This window comes from Manis pentadactyla, chromosome 4 (assembly GCF_030020395.1).
Source record: "Manis pentadactyla isolate mManPen7 chromosome 4, mManPen7.hap1, whole genome shotgun sequence".
Lineage (NCBI taxonomy): Eukaryota > Metazoa > Chordata > Mammalia > Pholidota > Manidae > Manis > Manis pentadactyla.
Window position 1 is genome coordinate 69491885 of NC_080022.1, and position 26682 is coordinate 69518566.

At 33.7% G+C, this 26682-nt stretch overlaps 1 protein-coding gene across 16 annotated transcripts in view; it reads left to right on the plus strand.

Annotated features, from left to right (window-relative positions):
• Positions 1-26682, plus strand: part of ADGRL2 (adhesion G protein-coupled receptor L2) — a 591965-nt gene that overhangs the window by 560566 nt on the left and 4717 nt on the right. For 8 of the 16 annotated variants that reach the window (XM_036890112.2, XM_057500358.1, XM_057500356.1 and 5 more), the window contains 9 exons: positions 1004-1177; positions 2123-2332; positions 3250-3470; positions 4746-4812; positions 18625-18716; positions 20544-20712; positions 23450-23578; positions 24129-24225; positions 25926-26054. In XM_036890112.2, the coding sequence (XP_036746007.2) occupies positions 1004-1177; positions 2123-2332; positions 3250-3470; positions 4746-4812; positions 18625-18716; positions 20544-20712; positions 23450-23578; positions 24129-24225; positions 25926-26054 (1288 nt within the window). Of the gene's footprint in view, positions 1-1003; positions 1178-2122; positions 2333-3249; positions 3471-4745; positions 4813-18624; positions 18717-19535; positions 19581-20543; positions 20713-23449; positions 23579-24128; positions 24226-25925; positions 26055-26283; positions 26366-26682 lie in introns of all 16 variants that reach the window. The other 8 variants (XM_057500362.1, XM_057500364.1, XM_057500363.1 and 5 more) reach the window with 5 other exon arrangements.

Sequence of the window (26682 nt, forward strand, 5' to 3'; positions counted from 1 at the left end):
GGGTTGATGGCAGACAGGAAAGAAAAGGCCTTTCCATTTGAATTTCAAATGTTGGACTAGGTCAGAGACACAAATTGATTTAAGTCTGTGAACATAAAATTAAATGAGCCTGGTTCAGTGATTATTAGAACTTAAGTGTATTCTTAATGAAAGCTAATTCAGTAATCAACAGGAAAATGTAAATGCCTGTAATTTGTTTTAGAATTAAAATTAACTCTTACCTTAGTAGCAGGATAACTGAAAATTAACCATTAGGACTCTGCCTTTTTTTAGTGTGGTAGATCTTCTATTTCTTTTCTTTTTGGTTTTACTGATCATATTTGACACAATTATTATCAAGTATTGTGTTTTTAAAAATCTAGGATTTAAGAGAGATGATTCTTCTACTGAGCCTTGTAATGCAAGTTAGTTTAAATGATTACACTGTGTTGGAAGGTAGCCTTCAGGATTCTGCCTGTTGTTACAAGCAGAGTGAATAAATTGCCACAGATAGGGAAGTGGATCTCCAGAACTGGAAAAGAGAAATAGATTTGTGAGGCTATTCTCCTGTATCTGATGCAGTTGATTCATTCTTTTAAAAACCTTGACATCACTAACGTGTCACTTAGAATAAAACTAGGCCCAAAATAGAAAATGTATTTTAAAGCTCTTGATTCTTACAGAATTTTCGTGGAACAAATTCATTTGTTCTAATTTTGTCAGAAAAGGGGAAAAAATGATTCTAATGTACCATCGGTATGTAAAATCATAAGATGGAAATTCTAATTGTGTAAAATGGGTCTTTGGTAATTTAGAGTATACTTTAGAGTGTTTCAGACTATAAAGTCCCTTTTAAGTTAGATATCTGCTTTGTATAACATAGTCTACAATTTTGCTGATGAAAAACTTTATAGTCCGAAACATGCAAAGTTTAATCTAAATTACCTTTTACACATATTAAACAATTGCTATTGCCATCTTAGAGTATAAAATCCTAATTTTATCTTGTCATTTTATTTCCCAGCCTGACAATTATTTCAATGCAAACTGCTCCTTCTGGAACTACTCAGAGAGAACTATGATGGGATATTGGTCTACCCAGGGCTGCAAGCTGGTTGACACTAATAAAACTCGTACAACGTGTGCATGCAGCCACCTAACCAATTTTGCAATTCTCATGGCCCACAGGGAAATTGCAGTAAGTATTTGCACTTCTAATTAGCAGAATAAAACCTCAGAGATTCAAAACAGCTTGTGGAATAGTCCTTTCTTTGGGTGCTTATCGTAACTAAAAGCAAACAAAGTAATGTGGATTTCTAATTGTTTCTTTACTGTCCATATATTTTAGAAGTCTTGGGCAGTATATTTATTGTTGCTTCTCAAAATCACGTGGTTTACAGACTTGTTCCAAGTTGTTCTCTTTAGGGTAGGTGTCTGCCACAGGCAGTTGGAGATTTAAAAAATGAACAGCAATAGGTCAAACAAAAGAGACAGATCTCTAAAGTTTAATATTCCTCCCCATCTTGAATATTTGAGTCTCGTTTTACGATTTTCCTTTTGTTTCATAACAAACATACTTTGCACACTGTACAAAATTGTAAATGACTTCTGGAATGTTTCTTAGTATTTCTTCTTGTGAATAAAAGAATGATAGCCTGAAGATAAAAATATTTTAAGAAATACAGCATGAAAACACTCAGATCTATTATGTACTTGACTCTTAGTATATAAATATAAAAACCCAAGGGGAAAATTAAACTTATGTGTTAGCCAGGAAATTCATTAAAATGTCAATCATTTTTAATCATAACTATGTGTCCTTCATTCTGTTACATAAATATTTTCTATATTTTTATGTAGGTACTTCAATCATTATTTTGAAATAATTGGGCTTTTGCAGTATTATTTTTTCTAGGTAAAATCTTCCACTTTTGTAGGTCATTCTTTGGACATTAAAGTTAAGAAAATGACAATATTGAACTGTTATATGATCAAAATTTCATTTTAATCCTAAGTCCTGTTTGAACACACATGAATATTCAGAGAGTATTAAAAGATGAGCTGTCCCACGTGAAAGCTGTTTTACCTTTATGTTGACGTAGTACAGAAATACTAATGTTCCTTCTATTTTTTTAATTTTCAGTACAAAGATGGAGTTCATGAATTACTCCTTACAGTCATCACCTGGGTGGGAATTGTCATTTCCCTTGTTTGCCTGGCTATCTGCATCTTTACCTTCTGCTTTTTCCGTGGTCTACAGAGTGACCGTAATACTATTCACAAGAACCTTTGTATCAACCTTTTCATTGCTGAATTTATTTTCCTAATAGGCATTGATAAGACAAAATACATGGTAAGCACCCCTTCAATTTATTGACCTATATATCTGAAAATTATAACAGATGTGAGTCCACACGTGATGCCAATATTAACATTTGACCTTGTAAATTAATATAAATGACATGGCAATATTGGAGGATAATTTGTAATAAATAAAAAGACAGTCCAATTACTAATATTATTATAAGTTAATTCATTTCTTGTATCAAGGTATAGTTGCGTTTTTCTGGGGTGTTATTAAGGCATGCAATTTGAATAGAAAAATGCTGGGGATACTGAAATGAAAAAATCCTAGTTTTACAATTTTCATTCTGCTTACATAGTCATAAGTGATTGTTCCTTTATATTCTGAGCAATTTATTCATCATGAGGTCTCAGTGTCTCGGAAACAGAACTTAATAATTAGTTAATGCTTCACCCTATGTTCCTCTGTACTGGGATGAATTTAAGAATGCTCCACATGTGACAGGAAAACAATGTTAGGTAATTAGAGCTTTGGGGTATTTGTCATTAAAGCCAATTTGCAAAACTGTGTTTTAGAAAAATTAGAAATAATGTATTTGGAAACAACTGTTCTAAACAGTTAAGATGAAAATTATCTATAAGAATATTCAGGTTTAATAATGGATAATCCTAGAAGACAAATTAAGATCTGTTTTCTTGCATTTAATTTCGGTAAAAGTAGTTAACATCTTACGGGGATGCAATTTCTAACACACCTGTCATACCTTACAAGCATTAAACTCTTCAAATTTGGCAGTGTTTATAACTTGTTTCCACTTACAAAAAAAATTTAAACAAGCAGTAGTTTACTCTAAATGATGATATGTTTTAAAGATAATGTGAGTACTGTCAGTGAATATTTTACAGTTTTGTATTGGGCTGTTTGTATTCATATGTTTTCTTTGTGTTTTTTCTTTTTTTTAATAGATTGCATGCCCAATATTTGCAGGACTTCTTCACTTTTTCTTTTTGGCTGCTTTTGCTTGGATGTGCTTAGAAGGTGTGCAACTCTACCTAATGTTAGTTGAAGTTTTTGAAAGTGAATATTCAAGGAAGAAATATTACTATGTTGCTGGTTACTTGTTTCCTGCCACAGTAGTTGGAGTTTCAGCTGCTATTGACTATAAGAGCTATGGAACAGAGAAAGCGTAAGTAATTGCAAGCGACCTGAGTGTTTTTCAAGTGAATAATTTTTTAAAGCCTGTTAGCTGTCAGTGAGGGCCCCTGACAGACTAAAATAGCATCTGAAAGCTTTATTGGTAAGAGAATGGGCATGCCGTGCACAAATTACAATCAAGTCTTTTGTAATTTTCTAGGTTCAGAGGATTTGTACTCTGGTGAGGCAGATTCTAAATTACGGACTTTCTTCTTAACACAAAAGATTGACCTGAAATAAATTGAAAAAGTAAATAACTTTTTGGCCTTAGAAATATATTAAGTAAAAATTCTTCTGAGCTTAAAGCATCTGACAGGTTTAACTACTCAGTTTTTAAGCTAATGCTTCATTAGCTCTCTTTGTGTAGCCTACCCTCTAGCTAAATCTCAGTCTGCATTGTGACAGTAGCACATTCCATCCCATATGTTTTACTTTGATAATATTTTATAAGGCAGTTTTAAACAATCAAAATAAGCCACTGTCTTTCATTTATAAAAATACAGATATTTATGGAAAATGACAGAAGGTAGACGTGGCCATGTTTCTAAGGATTTTATTAGCCAGAAGCATGAATTTCCCTTCCAATCCTGTTTTTTTCCTTTGATAAAATTAGTTATATAAAGATTCTTTGGAATAAAGAAAGCTTTTTGACTGTACAGATGATAAAAGACAAATAAAAGAAATTCAGTGGGGATTCAATGTTATATGAAAAATGAACCACTAAGTAAAATCTGTCTTAATAAGTTTATGCATCATTTACTCTAACACTGTATGACTGCTGTGCTTTGATTTTTTTTTCCTGGTATTCGTCCATTCCCAATTGAGGTATTATATTTATGCTGTGCAGTTTTGTAACAAACATACATCTGAACATTTTTGTTATTTTCAGATATAGATCTAAAAGGTAGATTTTGAGCATGATTTTTAAAGTTTTGAGACAATTTGGAATATTATGTGTTAGGTTTTTCTTAGTAAAGTCAGAGGTCTTAATAATTAGGGTCTGGAGTGTAGTGATGTTTATTTTTTTACCTCATGAAAGCATAATTATGTATGCCTTCTTCAAATTTAAAACCTGAAATAACAGTAGGTTGAAGTAAATTCCTATTTAAGGTCAACTCAGATGTATTAAAATTGTTCTTGCTCAGGATAAATGAATTTTCAAAGGCAAATATAAAGGTAGTTTTTGTTGTTAGGTTTTTAAAAGCGTATTTTGATGTTTGGGACCTATTGAAACTACTTAATACGTATTCTTTTCTTTTCATAATAGTTGCTGGCTTCATGTTGATAACTATTTTATATGGAGTTTCATTGGACCTGTAACCTTCATCATTCTGGTAAGCAACTTTATAATCCTTTCATTTTGAGCTTATTGCTTTAGCAGTGCTATTGAAACAGGAAATTCATTTATTGGTAATGTATTAATTCAAAATTTAAAAGCATGTTAGTTTACAGGATAAAATTATGTAGTATATTTTAAATATTAAACATTATTGAGAGCTTTTATGCACTTGCTAATTAGTACCATTTCTGAAAATCCTCTTGTCCCCTAAAAAGTAATTTTTTCATTTCTAGTTTAGTTTGCCAAAATGTCATGTCAATCTAAAAAATACGTGTAAGCCATGTTAAGATAGCATGATTTGAAATTAGTTTGGTAATTAGAGAACGATATGTATATATCATATTTTGTTTTCGAGTAGTGAAGTTTTTGCTATGTATATATCATATTTTGTTTTCGAGTAGTGAAGTTTTTGCTATGTATATATCATATTTTGTTTTTGAGTAGTGAAGTTTTTGCTAAGAGTTTTAGCTCAGGAAGCTGTGTCTCCAAAATCTATAATATTAGCCCTGTACCGAGCCTGCATGTCATTTTTGAATTAAATAAGTGTTGTATAGAAATGAAAGAACATTAGCTTCATATTTATTAATTTCCACAATTATTAAAAGGTAATTGAGTCCTTTTAAATAAATGTTCATGTACTAAATTCTTTTTAGGAAACAAACATATTATTTAAGCTTTGATTAATAAATATTAAATTCACTAGAAACAAAATAACTTTTCTAAGGTGTAAAATTCCAAATAAATCATTGGTTTTTAAGAAATGTTATTTTAAAATTTGGTACAAATTATATATAGTGGTATTAAGGTATTTTTTTAACTTCTTATAAGTTAAATATTTGAAATGTAACTGAATGAAAGAATATAGGTAAAATATTTGGATTTTAGCATTTAAAAGTTTTCACTCACATATAGCATTATGTTAATACAAATAGGTGTTATTGACCATTATTAGATTGAAAAGGAAATATAAACAAGTTTATTGCCTACATATTTTTATGTCAATTTTAAAGAATTTTTTTCTTAAAAAAAAGTGACACGAGTTTATTTTGGGATATTTAAATGATTAAGTAGTGTTTCATAAAATAAAGAAAAAATTTGAGTAGTTCAAAGAAACTTAAAACTACTTCAAATATATGTACTTTTGTCATTAAAATGAAATGCTTTACACACTGATAGGAAGCAAAATGAAAATTTGGGATGAATCAAACCAGTAAAACATTCTCAAGTGTTCCTAGGGAAACTGATTGCTCATCAAAATTATTCAATTCAGATGATGCCCTAGTTTTCATTCTTGGTTTACTTACATTAACACAGCCTAAGCCTAGGTTGAATGAAATCACGAACAGCTGACATGTAAAGGTATGCTCCTTAAAAACACAGGCTTCTGTTTTATTCTCCTTAGCCCTTGGCTAAACATATTCATACTTTAAAAATTGCAAAAACCATTTTAGGGATATTTGGTCTATAAAATTATGTATTTATTTATTTCTGTTGTACTACACTTATTTTCTTAAATTTTCTATCTCTGAAGATAAATACTGATTTTTAGAGTATTTACAAAAGTATCACTTGGCAAAAGGAGTTTAATGTTTAATGTTCACATATACTGTCTCCAGTAAGAAAGGAGGTAAAGGATATTTTATTATACTGCCCACTTATGGTGAGAGACTACTATTATTTAATAGCCTCATATTATTATCCTCTACCGAATCAGTTAGGTGTGAAGAGATGTGAAGGGCTTAGGAAACAGTCTTCCCAACTTAAAAAAAAAACAAAACCAGCAGGTAACAATCACAGTACAGATCTTGGGAGTAATTATTCTGCAACCGCCTTGCTCTCTCATCATCCCAGCGCAGAGAGACAAAGAGTAGTATAGAAGTGTAAATCATTATATTTTATATAATTCAAATTGAGATAGGATAGGACTGTATAGCACGTATTTGCTGAATATTAATATATTATCTACATATATCCTTCTGGTGATATAGGATACTTAAAAGTCAGTTCAGACACAAATTATTAATAATATAATTATTTACTACCCTTTTAAGGAGTACTCTTAACAAAAATTACCTAATGATATACATAGAAGGTATAGTTTTTCATTTTCAACTTTCCTGGTTTGAAACCATTTAACTTAGTAGTATTAAATAAGTACATTTTTAATAATGTTCTGTGAAGAAAAAATAATATCCTTTGGAAGATAGAACTTCCTACTTCTGTATTTCTATAGAATGTCTTGCCTACAGGCACTAGAGTTATTATATCTATGAGAAAAGTGCTTGTAAGTAATGAGCAGTGGGAAACCATTAGTATGCCTGAAATGGTTTAATGAAAGCTTGGATCATGACACATCAGGAGCTGTTCTTATCATTTGGACAGCTCCATCTGCATTGTTAATAATTAATTCAGTTCAGTAAGAGTTCAGCTCACACACTCATTTAGAAGTCTTCTTCAGAGAACACCTCTCTGACTGCTAGTCCCAGGGAGAAATAGGTTTCTGCTTGGCTAACAGCAAAGATCTGGAGATACAAATGCAGTTTTAGAGTTGCATTTGCCAGGTAGCAAAAGCTCCAGGGAGGACAAAAAGGGTCAGAACATGTGCAGTTCAGTTAGGTTACTTCAGAGTGGGTTTCTGTTCTTCTGTCTTATCATATCCATGTCAGCACTGCAGGCTGTGGGATGAATTTTAAGCTGCTAAGCTCAGGCAGATGTGACTCAATTGAGCAGGTTGATGACTATACCAAACTGTGCACTATCACAATCTGCAGTAGCTTTTTCTTTCCCAAACCTCTCCGTATTTTCATGTCATCAATATGTGTGATGTTTAGCTATGCCAATCATTAAGTAGTGATGAGTTTTATCAGCAAATTAATACTGGCAGATTATTTAAACAATTTATGAAATTATTATTTTGGGGATAGGTAAGAGTAGTATTTGTCCCTGAAAGAGAAAAAATGCCCTATTTGGTGACTTAACTCTTTTTAACTGACTAGGAAACGTTTTTTTCTTCTGAATAAGCTCTCACTATTCACATGGAATTCTAAGAGATATCATCTATTTATTTACCTGTGTGCACACACATACACATACAGCAGGGTTAAAACCTGATTAATTTCTGGATGAGTTGCCTTATCTCCAAAATTAATCATCAGAATGGGAATTTAGGCTGGTAGGTTGACATACAATATGTAACACAGTCCTTTTAACCTGTACTCAACGAGGGCTTCTATGTGAATGATTGAGTAATGACATGTACTTACCAGGGTTAGACAAATCTTTGTGTGCATCGCTGTAACTGGGGCTTTTTCCTTTATCACTGATGCATAGCACCTTTCAACCTATCCCCAAATTTTATCTTTAAACTTAGTAGTGTTTATGTTGGAAAGAAAAAACAAACAACAAGTGTACCAAAAGTGTCTGTCTTGGAATTGAATTGCAGCAATTGGACGGTGGAGACATTCTTCTCTCCCTGTTTTTTTGCCTGCCTTCCAGTGAGAATTACGGAAAATTCCATATTTGATCATTTTGAGTTATTTTATTTAAAATGCATAACAAAAGCAAGAAAATAAATTGGGAAGAAATAAAATGAGGAGAAAGAAATCACTCTAATGAGAAAAAAAAAAAAAGCACAGAATATCTGGCTGGAAAGAGCCATGTATGTCTTAGGAAAAATGGAAAAAGAACTGAGATTTGCCTCCAATAGTTTTTCATTTAAAACTAATCCTTTTTTCATCTTCAAGTTAGTATTTTCAGTGATAGATTTAATCAAAGATGTTTTTATTTGTCCCCCTGCTTCTTGTTCTGATCCTCATAGTTATATTTCAGGAGAACAAGAAAGGAGTAGAAAAGAGATGAAAAAAATCTATTGAAATATTTCACTGTATAAAATCAATTTTCTTGTCAATGTAGTACCTCCCCAAAAAGATAGAGCTACAGTACTTATTCTGTGAAACTAAAAATTATCATTTACATTTTTTAAGCATTGGAGAAAAGAATGGTATTTTGTCCTGTTAAAGATACCATTGCCTCGTTATGTGCATATCTTCAAGTCATAAGCCAAAGGCTAAGTTAGTGTTAGGTTTAACTATAAATTTCTTGGCAACCTATTAGCACATTGACTATAATTTTTATTTTCGGTTTGTTTATAGGAGAATTCACAGACACTTGTGAAATAATCTGAGTGCAAAGCCTTCCATGATGTTGATTAGTTTTCTAGTATTTTTGGTTTTTCAAGACTAACTTTTAAAACGTCTTTTTGAAATACTCAGTTCTAAGTATGTTAGGAACAGCTTTTTTTTTTCCTCTCTGGAGATTTGTGGGTTTGTGTGATAGTTAGCTGTGTGAGTATAACTCAGACAAAGGGACTTGGGAAAATACAAACTGCTTAAACATATTTGTCTAGTGGAAGTGGAAGCATTTGGACCTTTTAACCATTTGCCAATTATGGGATGGTAGTGTTTTACAAAGGAAATGGGGAATTAGTTATTCTGACAAGTCTATCAGGTAGGAGTCGTTTAAAGAGTCCACTTCTATGTTCAGAATTTCTTTGAGGCTGTGTTTTACATAGTAATTAACTGATTATTTATTTTCATCTCATTCATCATCTCTGATTTCTAAATTAGATTACTCTTTATAGAAATGGAACCTCTTTTTAAATGTAAAACTAGAATCATTTTGTTTGGTTTAGATGATTCCTAATTTTCTTATGCAGAATATATTGGTTCATTTTATTTGGAAAGACTGTGGGCTATGAAGCCAGACCACAGTTTACTGAATCTCAGCACTGATGTTATAGTAATTAAATAATCTTTGGCAAGGTATTTAACATCTTCGGTTTGTCAAACGGTTGTACAAGTGCTGCCTGCTACCTTTAAGAGACAGGATTATACATTTTTATATTTTTCCCCATAATTTTCTGAGCCTATATGTATTATGAATGTATAATGTTTGTAACTAGAAGGAATGTTAACAACCTTACTAGGGTAAGGACAGAATAAGAGGAGATGCAGGTTACAGTCTTTTTTTTGAGAGGGCATCTCTCATATTTATTGATCAAATCGTTGTTAACAGTTAAGAACAATAAAATTCTGTACAGGGGAATCAATGCACAATCATTAATCCACCCCAGGCCTAATTCTCATCAGTCTCCGATCTTCTGAAGCACAACGAAAAAGTTCTTACATGGTGAACAAATTCTTACATAGTGAGTAAGTTCTTACATGGTGAACTGTACAAGGGCAGTCATCACAGAAACTTTCGGTTTTGATCACGCATTATGAACTATAAACAATCAGGTCAGATATGAATATTCGTTTGATTTTTATACTTGATTTATATGTGAATCCCACATTTCTCCCTTATTATTACTATTATTATTATTATTTTTAATAAAATGCTGAAGTGGTAGGTAGATGCAAGATAAAGGAGGTAGAAAACATAGTTTAGTGCTATAAGAAAGCAAATGTAGATGATCAGGAGTGTGCCTATAGGCTAAGTATTAATCCAAGCTAGACAAAACATCCACAGATGCAGAAGATTTCTCTCAAAACAGGGGGGGTGAGGTTCTAAGCCTCACCTTTGTTGATCCCCAATTTCTCACCTGATGGCTCCCCTGCGACTGTGCCTGTCTTAGGTTGTTCCTCCCTTGAGGAATCTTACCCATCTCTGGCTAACCAGTCATCTTCCGGGGCCATACAGGGAAATGTAAAGTTGGTAAGTGAGAGAGAAGAAATATTCTTTGAAAAGGTTAGCTTTTTACTTCTTTGCAGATTTATGCCCTGTGGCTTCTATGCCCAGCATTTGTCTTGAGGTATCTTTACCACTTGGAAGAATTATGATACTTGGTAAATTCGATATGAGGCACGAATTCTATTTAAGGGTTGTAATTAGGAAGGAAGAAGAAAAGCTATAGAAGTAGCAGACGGAAGAAAACATGGGAAGATTGGTTATTTCGTTAACATATCTACTTGTAGAGTAACTTAAGCATGTATAGGTTTTAAACTACTAATTAAATTGCGCACCCACATTAACATAATAGGAATACAGCTACATAACCAAAGCAGACCTACAATTACCAGCCATCTCCAGTGAAACCAAGAAAACCAGTTAGGCACCCTAAGCATTTGTGAAAACTTATCTATGATATGATGGATATTGTCTAACTGAATTTGAATAGTTTGAGAAAAATCAGACAATTTAAAACAACACATTCCTGGGAACTGTTCACATCCCATATGTTCTTTTAACAGTAGATAGTCTGTAGTCTCAAGATTTTGGAGCGCTGCAACTTACACTTCTCCTAATTCTTGGTTGAGTTCCAACAGTATAGATCCAGTCAAATTTGTTATTTTACTGTATGCACAGGCCAGCTTAGATATCTCCTTCTTCATTCCAATGGCAATTCCAGGAACCAGTGGGATGAATGCAGCTACAACTGCAACAGTGCCAGGATCTTTGTTGACGTTTTTTGATGATCATCTTCTGGAATGACTCTTCCAGAGTATGTTGATGTTGGAACTTCTTCTTCATATCGTATCTTAGTTCGTTTTCTGGGTAGCCAAATTAGGCTTTGATCCTCTGTATAAACACAAACAGACCCTTTGCCCACACTTTGATATGCCCTTTATACCATTGTGTAGAACTCACTGGAGGTCACCACACAGGAACTGCTTTTTTTTTTTAAGAGACAGGAATATTATCAGAAAAATGTACTTCCATAGCTGATCATCTGACACCTTTAAATGATCAAAATTAAGGATGTTTAAAGCATACATTAATCATTGATTTACAGGTAGTTTTATCCTATCAGGGAGTAATCCCCCTTTCTTTTTTTTTTTTTGTTATCATTAATCTACAATTACATGAAGAATATTATGTTTACTAGTCTTTCCCCTATACCAGGTCCCCCCTATAAACCCCCTTTACAGTCACTATCCATCAGCATAGCAAAAAGCTGTAGATTCACTACTTGTATTCTCTGTGTTGTACAGCCCTCCCCTTTCTCCCCCCCTCTTTATGCATGCTAATCTTAATACCCCCCTTCATCTTCCCCCCCCTTATCCATCCCTACCCACCCATCCTCCCCAGTCCCTTTCCCTTTGGTACCTGTTAGTCCATTCTTGGGTTCTGTGATTCTGCTGCTGTTTTGTTCCTTCAGTTTTTCCTTTGTTCTTATACTCCACAGATGAGTGAGATCATTTGGTATTTCTCTTTCTCAGCTTGGCTTATTTCACTGAGCATAATACCCTCTAGCTCAATCCATGTTGTTGCAAATGGTAGGATTTGTTTTCTTCTTATGGCTGAGTAATATTCCATTGTGTATATGTACCACATCTTCTTTATCCAATCACCTACTGATGGACACTTAGGTTGCTTCCAATTCTTGGCTATTGTAAATAGTGCTGCGATAAACATAGGGGTGCATCTGTCTTTTTCAAACTTAAGTGCTGCATTCTTAGGGTAAATTCCTAGGAGTGGAATTCCTGGGTCAAATGGTAAGTTTATTTTGAGCATTTTGAGGAACCTCCATACTGCTTTCCACAATGGTTGAACTAACTTACATTCCCACCAGCAGTGTAGGAGGGTTCCCCTTTCTCCACATCCTCGCCAACATTTGTGGTTGTTTGTCTTTTGGATGGTAGCCATCCTTACTGGCGTGAGGTGATACCTCATTGTAGTTTTAATTTGCATTTCTCTGATAATTAGCGATGTGGAACATCTTTTCATGTGTCTGTTGGCCATCTGTATTTCTTTTTTGGAGAACTGTCTGTTCAGTTCCTCTGCCCATTTTTTAAGTGGATTGTTTGTTTTTTGTTTGTTGAGGCGTGTGAGCTCTTTATATATTCTGGATGTCAAGCCTTTATCGGATCTGTCATTTTCAAATATATTCTCCCATACTGTAGGTTCCTTTTTGTTCTATTGACGGTGTCTTTTTCTGTACAGAAGGTTTTCAGCTTAATATAGTCCCATTTGTTCATTTTTGCTGTTGTTTTCCTTGCCCGGGGAGATATGTTCAAGAAGAGGTCACTCATGTTTATGTCTAAAAGGTTTTTGCCTATATTTTTTTCTAAGAGTTTTATGGTTTCATGACTTACATTCAGGTCTTAGATCCTTTTTGAATTTACTTTTGTGTATGGGGTTAGACAATGGTCCAGTTTTATTCTCCTACATGTAGCTATCCAGTTTTGCCAGCACCATCTGTTGAAGAGACTGTCATTTCGCCATTGTATGTCCATGGCTCCTTTATCAAATATTAATTGACCATATATGTTTGGGTTAATGTCTGGAGACTCTAATCTGTTCCACTGGTCTGTGGCTCTGTTGCTATTGTTTTATTCTTCTCAATTTTGTTTATTTCTTCTCTGATCTTTATTATGTCCCTCCTTCTGCTAACTTTAGGCCTCATTTGTTCTTCTTTTTCCAATTTCAATAATTGTGATGTTAGACTATTCATTTGGGATTGTTCTTCCTTCTTCAAGTGTGCCTGGATCGCTATATGCTTTCCTCTTAAGACTGCTTTTGCTGCGTCCCACAGAAGTTGGGGCTTTGTGTTGTTGTTGTCATTTGTTTCTATATATTCCTTGATCTCTATTTTGATTTGTTCGTTGATCCATTGATTATTTAGGAGCATGTTGTTAAGCCTCCATGTGTTTGTGAGCCTTTTTGTTTTCTTTGTAGAATTTATTTCTAGTTTTATACCTTTGTGGTCTGAAAAATTGGTTGGTAGGATTTCAATCTTTTGGAATTTACTGAGGCGCTTTTTGTGGGCTTGTATGTGGTCTATTCTGGAGAGTGTTCCATGTGCACTTGAGAAGAATGTATATCCTGTTGCTTTTGGATGTAGAGTTCTATAGATGTCTATTAGGTCCATCTGTTCTACCCTGTTGTTCAGTGCTTCCGTGTCCTTACTTATTTTCTGCCCGGTGGATCTATCCTTTGGGGTGAGTGGTGTGTTGAAGTCTCCTAAAATGAATGCATTGCAGTCTATTTCCCTCTTTAGTTCTGTTAGTATTTGTTTCACATATGCTGGTGCTCCTGTGTTGGGTGCATGTATATTTAGAAAGGTTATATCCTCTTGTTGGACTGAGCCCTTTATCATTATGTAGTGTCCTTCGTTATCTCTTGTTACTTTCTTTGTTTTGAAGTCTATTTTGTCTGATATTAGTACTGCAACCCCTGCTTTCTTCTCGCTGTTGTTTGCCTGAAATATGTTTTTCAATCCCTTGACTTTTAGTCTGTGCATGTCTTTGGGTTTGAGGTGAGTTTCTTGGAAGCAGCATATAGATGGGTCTTTCTTTTTTATCCATTCTATTACTCTGTGTCTTCTGATTGTTGCATTAAGTCCATTTACATTTAGGGGGACTATTGAGAGATATGTACTTATTGCCATTGCAGGCTTTAAATTCGTGGTTACCAAAGGTTCAAGGTTAGCCTCTTTAGTATCTTACTGCCTAACTTAGCTTGCTTATTGAGCTGTTATATACACTGTCTGGAGATTCTTTTCTTCTCTCCCTTCTTATTCCTCCTCTTCCTTTCTTCATATGTTGGGTGTTTTGTTCTGTGCTCTTTTTAGGAGTGCTCCCATCTAGAGATGTCCTGTAGACGTGGTTTGTGGGAGGCAAATTCCCTCAGCTTTTGTTTGTCTGGGAATTGTTTAATCCCACCGTCATATTTGAATGATAGTCGTGCTGGATACAGTATCCTTGGTTCAAGGCCCTTCTGTTTCATTGTATTAAATATATCATGCCATTCTCTTCTGGCATGTAAAGTTTCTGTTGAGAAATCTGACGTTAGCCTGATGGGTTTCCCTTTATAGGTGACCTTTTTCTCTCTAGCTGCCTTTAACACTCTTTCCTTGTCCTTGATCTTTGCCATTTTAATTATTATGTGTCTTGGTGTTGTCCTTCTTGGATCCTTTCTGTTGGGGGTTCTGTGTATTTCCGTGGTCTGTTCGATTACTTCCTCCCCCAGTGTGGGGAAGTTTTCAGCAATTATTTCTTCAAAGACACTTTCTATCCCTTTTCCTCTCTCTTCTTCTTCTGGTACCCCAATAATACGGATATTGTTCCTTTTGGATTGGTCACACAGTTCTCTTAATGTTGTTTCATTCCTGGAGATCCTTTTATCTCTCTCTATGTCAGCTTCTATGCATTCCTGTTCTCTGGTTTCTGTTCCTTCAATGGCCTCTTGCATCTTATCCATTCTGCTTATAAATCCTTCCAGGGTTTGTTTCACTTCTGTAATCTCCTTCCTGGCATCTGTGATCTCCCCCCGGACTTCATCCCATTGCTCTTGCATTTTCTCTGCATCTCCGTCAGCATGTTTATGATTTTTTGTTTTGAATTCTTTTTCAGGAAGACTGGTTAGGTCTGTCTCCTTTTCTGGTGTTGTGTCTGTGATCTTGGTTTGCCTGTAATTTTGCCTTTTCATGATGATAGAAATAGTTTGCAGAGGTGGTACTAGTGACGGCTGGAAGAACTTCCCTTCTTGTTGGTTTGTTGCCGTCTTCTCCTGGGAGAACAGCGACCTCTAGTGGCTTGTGCTGGGCAGCTGCGTGCAGACAGGGCTTCTGCTTCCTGCCTGGCTGCTATGGAGTTTATCTCTGCTGTTGCTGTGGGCTGGCCTGGCTTGGGCTTCTGCTCCAAAATGGTGGTGCAGCATTGGAGGGGGTGCTGCCGGGAGGCTATTTATCTGTGTGAGGGGCCTCCGAGCTCCCTGCTGCCCAGGGGGTTAGAGTGTCCAGAGATCCCCAGATTCCCTACCTCTGGACTAAGTGTTCCGCCCTGCCCCTTTAAGACTTCCAAAAAGCACTCGCCAAAACAAAACAACAACAACAGCAACAAAGAATTAAATAAATAATTAAAAAAGGAAAACTGCTCACTTTTCTTTGTCCTCAAGTGGCAGCCTCAGGCACCGGCTTACCAGTGTTGCTGCCCTGTTTCCCTAATATTGGGATCCCTGTCCCTTTAAGACTTCCAAAACAGACTCGCCAAAAAAAGAGAAAAAAAAAATGGCCACTTGCGTTTCTTTGTTCTCTGGCGCCGGCCTCAGGCACCCGCTCACCGGTCTTGCTGCCCTGGTTCCCTAGTATCCAGGACCCCATGCATGCACTGTGTCTGCGCTCTGGCCCGGATGGCTGGGGCTGGGTGTTCGGCAGTCCTGGGCTCCGTCTCCCTCCCGCTCTGCCTGCTCTTCTCCCGCCCGGAGCTGGGGGGAGGGGCGCTCGGCTCCCGCGGGGCCGGGGCTTGTATCTTACCCCCTTTGCGAGGCGCTGGGTTCTCTCAGGTGCGGATGTGGTCTGGATGTTGCCCTGTGTCCTCTGGTCTCTATTCTAGGAAGGGTTGTCTTTGTTATATTTTCATAGATATATGTGGTTTTGGGAGGAGATTTCCGCTGCTCTACTCACACCGCAATCTTGGCTCTGTATATCAACAGTCTATCTTTTAAGGATTAAATGAGGTATTTTCTGTGGTACGTTCAACTTGGTTAGTCCTCAGTCTTGGGAAGGAAAAAATGTCTTTGTATCATATTTAGGTTTTGATTCAGTTTTTAAATAGGGAGATTTCATTTTCATTGGAAAATGCATTTGTTCTTATGTTTTTCTTCATTGAGAATATATTTGGATGGTTAATTCTCAAAATTTCACGTTTTCTACTCATTTTCTTTTCATAGCATAATACTTCATATATCTGCATTTTTCATATTCATATTCTTTATTTTCTTGTAGTTTATATATTGTAGTGAATAATAAGCTTTTTCCTTCCTGAAATGTACTATGACTACTCTTATTTTATACCTAAGGGGATAATTAATATACTTAGAAAATAGGAATACCACACTGTTGCTCTATATGCTTCAGCAAATTGTTTACGAAAAGGAGGTGTGTGGGGAACAACCCTATGTCCAGAAGTTTGGAATAAAGGAAATAAATGGTTTTATTAGGACATTCAAAGAGAAGAGTTGGGAAGCGTAAATGGTTTTAACTCTGACTTTTACCTAAGAGTTGTAGTGACTGTGTCCATTTACATAGGTTTTAGTCTTTGTTTGTTCTTCGGATATTTAGAGTTCATGTTTTTAACCATTCCTTAATTTTACTAAATTTTTGATATAAAAATTTATGATTTTTAATCGTAAATTTGATTTAAGATTCTTTAAAAAACAAATCAAATATTTACTGTACTATCAGAAGCATCTCTCTAATTGTTCAAAGGCCAAATTGTGTGTTACTTCCCACAATACAATAAGCAGATTCTTGTGTGGAACAGTAATGTCAATAAATATTTGTAGAGTGAAATGCATCAAATTGTAATATCCCTGAAAATATAAGCATTTATTTATATTGTGACCAACTGGAATCATCTTCAGAATATAAAACTAGAAAAATGTTTCTACAAATTTACTTTCTTTAGTCAAGTATTTTAATAAATTAATTGTAAGTACTTTTTAAAACAGAGAGCTTTTATCCTCAAGTAATTAACATCAAAAGATAGAATGTTGTCAACACTTGAACATTATTCCCATTAACCTCATTTTTATCCCTTAAGTAATTCTACACATAAGAGAAATAAGGCAAAGCAGACAAAGTGAGTGATACACAGCTTAGATTGAATCCTTTACTCTGTTCCCAAACTCATCATTAGGAAGGACTTGGTAATTGTATTTATTGTCCTATGTCATTTTTCCTAATTATAATATCAGAAGTCAAGAATGAGTAATGTTACCATTTTATCAGTTGGTTTTATGACACAGTAAAAATGATCATGTTTTCATAACAAAGTATGCTGAGTATTTACCACCAAGAAATTGCTTTCCACTTACAATGGGTCTTTCTCTGATACACCATTTGGGCTTGCATTTTCTAAGTCATCTAAAGCTCACAAAGTAACTTTGTTTTGTCTTTTTTAAAGTTATAATCCAAAGTAAATAGAATGTCAAAGAATGCCAGGAGTGGTCTAGCTTAGTTCTACTATATGAGTGTAAAAGTGCCTTCCCCACTTTCCCTTTCCAGCATTCTGCCAGGTTTCTGAAGAAGCTGATGCAGATTACCAACCCTTATTTGTCCTCAGTCACAACTCTTTTCTTCTGAGTTTATTCATGTTAACTTTCCAAACCTTCCCTCTTTGTCAGTTTCCAGTATACCCACTTTATTTTTGTTTGCACTAGATTTTTTACACAGCAGAATGTTTAGAGGGACCCAAAACAGCCTTTCTTCAGAATTTACCTACTTCCATAAGATATAGGGGCAAAAGGAAAAAAGAACTGATGGCTTTTGACAGTTAAATAGCATATGTTTGTGTGTATGTAAAAGCTTGTCTTTATTATAACCAATGAATATTTCTCATATTTTATTTCATATGATCCCCACGATTACCTTACAAATAGATTGTGAAAATTCTGTTCTCTTCATTTAATAAGTCAAAATCAAGAACTAGACTCTCAGCTAAGTCTTAGGTTCCGAAATCTAGCAATCCTCCTATTATAAACTGCATGACAGGCCCTGGAGTACCTCTAACTAAAGAAACTAATTTAGGTCTTCTAATTTATTTAATTATCACCAGATGATACTGATTTAATGTGGTTGCAATTTCATGTCAAATGATGTATTTAAAAAATTGATCGTACTTAGCCAGAGTGTTTTTATTTAGAATCAACTTCTGGTGTATGTAAACTAAAATTGAATCAGTGTCTACCATATACTCATGTCCTTGACATCTAACTGTATTAACTCATTAAATATATATGCAAAAACTTACTCATTGTTTAACTCTTTGGTCATAGTGGTCTAATTCTTTATTTGTTATAACAGCTAAATATTATCTTCCTGGTGATCACATTGTGCAAAATGGTGAAGCACTCAAACACTTTGAAACCAGATTCTAGCAGGTTGGAAAACATTAAGTAAGTATTTTGTATTTTAATTTTAGTACTTGACAAACCAAGTGAAAGGTAATTCTCCACAGGGAATACAGAATACCTTCTATCAACTATAGAAATTATTCAGAATGAAGTTTTACTGATAAAAGTTAGGTCCCGCTGTTACCATGTCAGAGACATTGGCCAAAAATTAGATAATAATTTCTGTCTTGATCTAGAGCCAAGAAATTGTTTCAGTGACTTTGTGGAAATTCCATATCACGGTAGCAATTTCATTTGAATTTAAAATGCAGTTCAAAATGATATTCCTGTTTGCATGGCTGATATGATTATATTAAGTTTGTTTTATTAAATGACTTTTTTGATTTTGGGATTCTGAGCAGTTTCCACTTCTAATCCTGTTTTCCTAAAAGAATGTGTTCTTATTACTACTGTTAATTTGGAGATTATCTGTTGTTTTCATGACAAAGAAATGTTTACTTTATTTCAATATTGATAAAAACTGCAATATCCTATCAATAGAAAATGCTATCTAATTTTAAAAAATTGATAGCTGTTGAACAATAAGTCATTTTATGGAAGCATTTTCAGAGTTATCTTTTAAATATGAATTAATATAAAATTTGATGAGGTACTATTCACGTTGGTTAAAAGGGAATTAAGAAAAACATTTTAATGTTAAAAATGGCAGATCTATAGTAAGGTTAATTTTATTGAAAAATTAGATGTTTTAGATAGGTTAGTGCCAGCTTCATTGCATGTTGCATGGTAAGAGAGAGAGCTAATCTTTAGCATCTCTCTCTTTTCTTCCTTTTCCTCTTTCTGTCTTCTCATCTACACCAGTAATTACCGTGTTTGTGATGGCTACTATAATACGGACTTACCTGGGTAAGGTAGAACCCTACATTAACAAATTTATGGCATGATTTATATTTTTTACAAATTCGTCAGTATCATGAATTGCCCTTAATTTTTATAATTATTTTGGAATATCTAATTTGCTATAGTATTTTTAAACTATAATATGCCTTTATTTTTTAATTGCTTGTCTCTGCATTTTGACTTTCTTAATTTTGACTAATTTATAAAATATATAAATGCTTTCTTATTACTTTCTATTTTAATTCTGTCTAATAATTTTGTTTCTCTTTTCTGCTTATAATGCTTTCTAGCTATGAAGATAATAAGCCATTTATCAAGTAAGATCATTAGTTAGACATGGAATGCACTGACTTTAAATCCTTCCATTCCGTCCTATTTTCTACAGTTCTTTTCTCCTTAAGCTATTCATGATGAAATCTCTCCAAAATTATTTTATTTTGAAGTTGTTCTCATGTTTTTGTCCCATTTCAGCTAGGCTTCTTCATGCTTTAGTTATTTTAGGTTCACCTGAGATTAGTTTATTAGACTCTGAAGTTTAGGTATTAAGTGATTATCTGCCATTTAATATTTTTGTATGTGTCACATTCTTCAATGTCATGAGTACACCACAGGAATAAAAATAAAGGAGTAAACTAATAAAGGACTCCTTAATTTCTTTTACTAAAATGCACTTAAAAGGCAATAAAGTCATGGGGGATGTTTTACACCTTGTATTTTAATGTAGTTTTGATACCCTGTTTTTGCTGGAGTAAGAAAAGGTCATACCTGCTGTTGCTGTGTTCACTGGAGGCTGCAGTACTAAATGCTATTGTTCTTTCTTTAATCAATGAAAGGTTTAAAGCCAAAAGCTGTTGAGTTTGAATATGACATAGAGAAAGTCAACTGCTACTACTGATATCTTAATATTTAAATGTGGTATGTGTTATTCTCCCATTGAACCTGTTAATAAAATTGACTTTATTTTTTCAGGTCTTGGGTGCTTGGTGCTTTCGCTCTTCTGTGTCTTCTTGGCCTAACCTGGTCATTTGGGTTGCTTTTTATTAATGAGGAGACTATTGTGATGGCGTATCTCTTCACCATCTTTAATGCTTTCCAGGGAGTGTTCATTTTCATCTTTCACTGTGCTCTCCAAAAGAAAGTAAGTGAAAACACCTAGGGATGCTGCTCGCTTGTTCTTTGATTTGAAAATAATAGATATAATAGAGAAGATTTTAAGATTTACAACTGGCATACTATTAAATAGCATCATATTTTTATCATAAATTCATTGTAATGCATGTCTGGAGATTCAAGCTTCATATAGAAAATATGTCAGTACCAGTCATCTTTTGGGTCTCAGTTTGGGAATGTTATAAACTAGATACTTTGTTAAGATTTCTTCTTTACATATATTTAATGATTCTGTAACATCTCACAACACTGACATACAGTAACCGCACTAGAGGGGATGAGGATTTAATAATACTGATAACTGTTGAACCACTGTGTTGTATATTTGAAAACAACATAAGATTGTACATCAACAATACTTTAATAAAAAAAAAAAATTATTCTTTGCTAATGGAGTCTACAAAAATAAAGTGTATACAAGAAAAGGTTAAACTCTTCCTTTGCTTTATAAAGGAAATGCAGTGATCCAAAATGAAATGAGCATAAGGATAAATGACCTTAATTTTAAAAGCACCAGACATATGAAAAATTATTATTAATGTTGCCTCTTGAGTAATTTGAGATATCTAAGATGAGTTAACTTAATATCTCATATGTTATTATTTTGTGCTGATTTTATGTTAAGTGAAGTCAGCAAAAATGATTCAAAATTAAAGTTGAAGATGAAAAACTTCAATCTGTTTTAAGTTATAAACCTAAGAGATAGCTTAGCTGTCATTTAAGTTTAAAATTTCCATGCTTCTAACTAGATATCATTTTTCCCTGTCTGCATATCTAATATGGTCTCTTTATTCTGTTATTACTAGTTGGTCACTAAATTGAACAGAGAAATAGAATTGTGAAAGTGAAAACTATTATGTTTTCAGTCCTGACAAGATGATAGTGTTGTTATTTCCGTCAGTTTTGAATAAACTATAATTTTGAGGTAATGACAGTGGAATGTGCAATACTGGCAGATAATGTACATTCACAGCAATATAGGCATTAGGCAGAACCAGCACTGGAGGGTATTATTTGGATTAAATACCATTTTGATTGCCATTGTCCTGGTTATACAGTGTTTCAGAGCACTTAATAGCCATTAAATGTTCAAAAATTTTTTGTAAGGTATCATGTGTTATATAGTAACACTGAATTTAATTTTCTTAATATTATGCAAGTATAGCCTTGTAATTTGGTTTTTATATATTTCTTAACATAAACGAATATTTTATATACATGCATATGATGACATATTCAAAGTTTCTGCCAAATGTTTTTTGACATAAAGCATAAACTCAGCAAAAAATGGTGAGGTAGTCATTATTTCCTCATAGAATTTTGCCTTGAACAAAGAGATTTTTCTCTGCTTTTATTAACAGTTACATTTTAAAAGCATCATGTTTGGCTCCTTTTGAACATGTTCTGCTTATTCTTGGATATGTCCTGTTGGGTGTTGCCAGGATGAATTGTCAAGAATATGATATACAATGATTTAGTTAAAATCATGGTTCTTACTGCTTGAGTGAGCGAATTTAGTCAAAGAAAGTGCTTTGAAAGTTCAACCCCATTGTTACTTGTTCTAATAGGTATAATAAATAAAGCTAAGAGGATGAAAATGCAAGTACACTTAGTTTTAAAAGGTCATCCAGTGACTTTAATTTTTCAAGGAGTAAGTGTCAGTCAGAGTCATGGTCTTTGCAGGCAAACATTGAGCATGGAACTGAGGTCAGAAAAATCTTTGAGTGTGTTTTATAACCTACTAAAAAATATAATTCTTTGTCTGTCTTATAATTTCGGTTTTGCTCTAAGCCACAACAAAACATGTTTATATGCCAATATAGCTGCACAGAATCCAGCACTCTTCCCCACTCCTCCCAATTCTGGACCATCTCTCTAGGAGAGTCTCTATCATTTAGCAATTGTTTGGACTTCACTTTTTAAAGTTTACCTTAAACTTTCTTTAGGCCTAACAACTTTTCCATCTATTCATATATCCCAGCTTCAGGGGAAAAGGGAGATTATAAGGATAACTCATTAATGTGAATGGAAATTACACATAAATAGTTCCCTTGTGTGCTAATGAAGTGAATAGGCATCTTAGACTCTAGACTAAATATTAAAGCTCGACACATCAGAAAATGAAGAAAACATTCCATCCTAATTAATGGCCTATGTATCAAAGTACTTTTTTTCTTTATTCTTGTGCCAAAGTAGTCTTGCCATTCTAAAGAGGTTACCCACAAAACTGTACAATCCAGTAAAAAAGTTAATGTATTGACCTGCCTTTGAGAACATGAAGCATGTAAAATTTAAATGAGTGAATTATGAGTGGTTAATATAATTAAGCAAAGAAAATATCAATTTTTTGTCCTATTTTCTTAGCATGAAATGTAAAATTTGGGATACTATGACAGACAGAATAAGGCTTTTAAAATATTACTATTGCATTAATTAATGGCCTAATAGTAACAGATTATAAAGCATTTCTGCATATTATAGCACATTTTAAAGATCCTACTAGCCAGTCTAGTGGGCAGAGATATTTTACTGATTACTACTAGAGCAATTTCAGTTGAACTATTTTATAAGTTCAGTTTATTTTCTCCACAGAAAAGCGTTAGTGGAAATTAGTCTTCTCATTTGTCTCCACTGCTCACTGAATTACAGAGAGAGAAGCAAGTATGTTTATATCTGTCTTTTGGTCTTGTGGTCATTCAATGCAGGTACGAAAAGAATATGGCAAGTGCTTCAGACACTCGTATTGCTGCGGTGGCCTCCCAACCGAAAGCCCCCACAGTTCAGTGAAAGCATCGACCACCAGAACCAGTGCTCGGTATTCCTCTGGCACACAGGTACCAAAGAATTTGACGGCGTCTTTAATTAACCTTCTTTATAGAAAGCCTACTGAGACATGTTGTGTTCAGATGTACTAATTGTCTCCTCATTATAATGATCTAGGTAGCAAATACTTGCTCTTCTAGTATTTTAGTTTTAATTTATTCTTAAGTATTTCATCAGAGTGTTTCTTTAGGTGTATATCCTTGTTTGAGAGGTACACTTTTTAAGAAGGACATCATTGTAGCTTAGATATCCTAAGCTCATACATAGCACAGTGGTCATGGTGAGTAGTCAATAAACATTTGTTGAATAATCACTCATCTCCACCTAAAAAAAAGGCAACAAAAGACAATTTTTTAAGAGTGGAAGATTAAATATCCCTTAGTTAGAGACGCAACAGAGCAATATAGACTTGCTTAGTTTTATACCAGAATCAATAACATTTTTTTAAAAGGCCAACAGATAATCCTACACAGGTCATTTAGGGTAAATCTTTGTGTGTTTTTCATAAGGTGAGCTTGGGGTAACTAACATAACATATGTCTTGCTATTTTATATTAATAGAGTCGTATAAGAAGGATGTGGAATGACACTGTGAGAAAACAATCTGAATCTTCTTTTATCTCAGGTGACATCAATAGCACTTCAACACTTAATCAAGGTCAGTTACTAGGAAAATTTGAGTTTAAAATATAAATTTTTTACCTTTTGCCAATTTACAATAATTCTAGAGAAAATGCTGAATTTTTCTCTCAAATGGGTTTATGTCACAAGCTCTTAAACCTGTTGAGTCAACTTTTAGCCTTTATTAAAATACATATAAATTATTCTTATCCAATAATGTAATGCAAAAACTATAATTTTAAACTCCACACTAACAGAGTAACTGGAAAAAGTGATTACTGAAATATACTTTGCCACAGATTAAAATGTTTTACTTTAGTAAGTACCAGTTTGTCCTTTCTGAAACATTTATGAATGTTTTCATCTTAAACATTAATCAGAATAACTACTATTCACATTAAACAGTGTCCATTTTGCAGCAAAAAATTCTTAATCGTAAAATTCTTCTATTTTACATTTCTTTCCAAAAGTAGTAAATAAATGTCAAAAACATTTATAGTAATCTTCATAAACAAATAATTAAAGTACATAAGAATTTATAAAGTAGTTTATCTTATTTGAATTCCTGTTTTTAATGCCTACAATTATGACTATAAATTTATCACATAATCAATGTAATTCTTAAAATAAGCTGGCCAATAAAATAATTTAGTAAGGTAAGGACACAGGTGCATGTATACACATGTATTCATGAATTCAAACTTGGTAAATTTCAATTTGGTATGAAAAAAATCATGTTGCTGTATATTGTTCTTGGAAAGGTAATTTATCCAGGTAATTTCAGTTTTGATATACCAATTTGTAATATATAACATGTTATATATTATCACAATGAAATATTAAAGACATTTCTCATTGTTAACATAGTTCTAATGAGATTCTGATTTAAAATGAAAAAAGGAGTATGTATGGCATCAAAAACCAACTTGAATTTTAAAATAATTTTAGTCAAATGACATTAGCTATGCAAAACATCTGTTTGATAAGTATTGAAAGGTTTATAATTTGTCAATTAGAGTGAATAAAATGTGTGTTTATTCCATTGCTCTGATGTTTTACCTAATTCTTTTAATATGACTATCAAAAAGGAAATGAATTATTCAGTGATTCATTTTTGAAACCTGGCAAATAAGATTACAGAATGAAAATTCTATGTAGAATTTGTGAATGGTCTAATAATTCCTTATACACAGTCTCTTTTTTCCCCTTGGCATGTGTGCTCTTGCGTTTACTAAGATAAGCTTTATGCAATGTGTCATACTTTTTACCTGTTTGTGAAAGTTGTTTTTCCTTCTGCTTGTATCAAAGTTGATATTAACACAGATGTTTTCATGAGGGATAATCCCATACCTGTAAATTCTGGAAGTTTGAGATTCACTCTTCTGGGCCTCAGTGGTTAGGTTTTTAATATTAAGCAGTAACATCTTGAAACATAATGTTGATCTCTGTGTATTTAATTGCCATTTTTGTTTAAAAGTGATCTTGTAGAAATTAGTAAATGTCATCCTCAGCAGGTGTTTACTTGGGGGACTTAGAAAGCACCTGTGTATTACTGAAATTTAACTTCCCTCTCCCCTTTCTCCTTCAAATTAGTAGTTCAAATACAGTCTGAAAATTTCAGCAGATTTTCTTTTTCCAACTTGTCCACTTCCCTTGATGAATACGAAAAGTACTTTACTGCAACTGTAACACTAACATAAGAGAACTGATGTATTTTTTTCTGTTTCTTTGCTTTAGGGATGACTGGCAATTACCTACTAACAAACCCTCTTCTTCGACCCCACGGCACTAACAACCCCTATAACACATTGCTCGCTGAAACAGTTGTATGTAATGCCCCTTCAGCTCCTGTATTTAACTCACCAGGTGTGCTTATACTTCTGAATAAAACTACCTTTCTTTGCTGCTAAACAGAGCTCTGATCTTTGCCCTTATTCTAGAATACTCAAGTTGCCATATAATTATTATTACATCCTTAATTTCTCAATTTAAAAGAATTGTGGTATTGCCCATGCCAGGCTAAAACTGCACTATATTATAGTAAAAATTCAGTCATGATAGTATTTACCAATAATTATCCATGTTTTTGACACAGGTGGCATAAATCTTAATATATTATTACAGGACTGACATCACATGGTCTGAGAGCCCATCTTCAAGATTTATATCATTTAGAGGTATCCTATCTATGTAATATACTGTTCAGTTGACTCTAAAGCTTGCTGACAGAATTTGCTTCTGGAAAGAATAGCTAATAAAAATAATTTGGATGCCTAGGTATAGAAAACTACATACAGCATTATCAGTGTAACCAAACTATAGTATAGTGCAGCTTTATAGTAGTTTTTCTTTAAAAATTTCAAGAATAAAGTTAATATTAGTCAGTTACTATCTATAGTTTTTATTGGGGGAGGGGGAGATATTTTCACTAACCCATTCTGTATTACTATGTTTTTTAATAGCTAATATTTTTTAAAAAGCATATACATTCAAT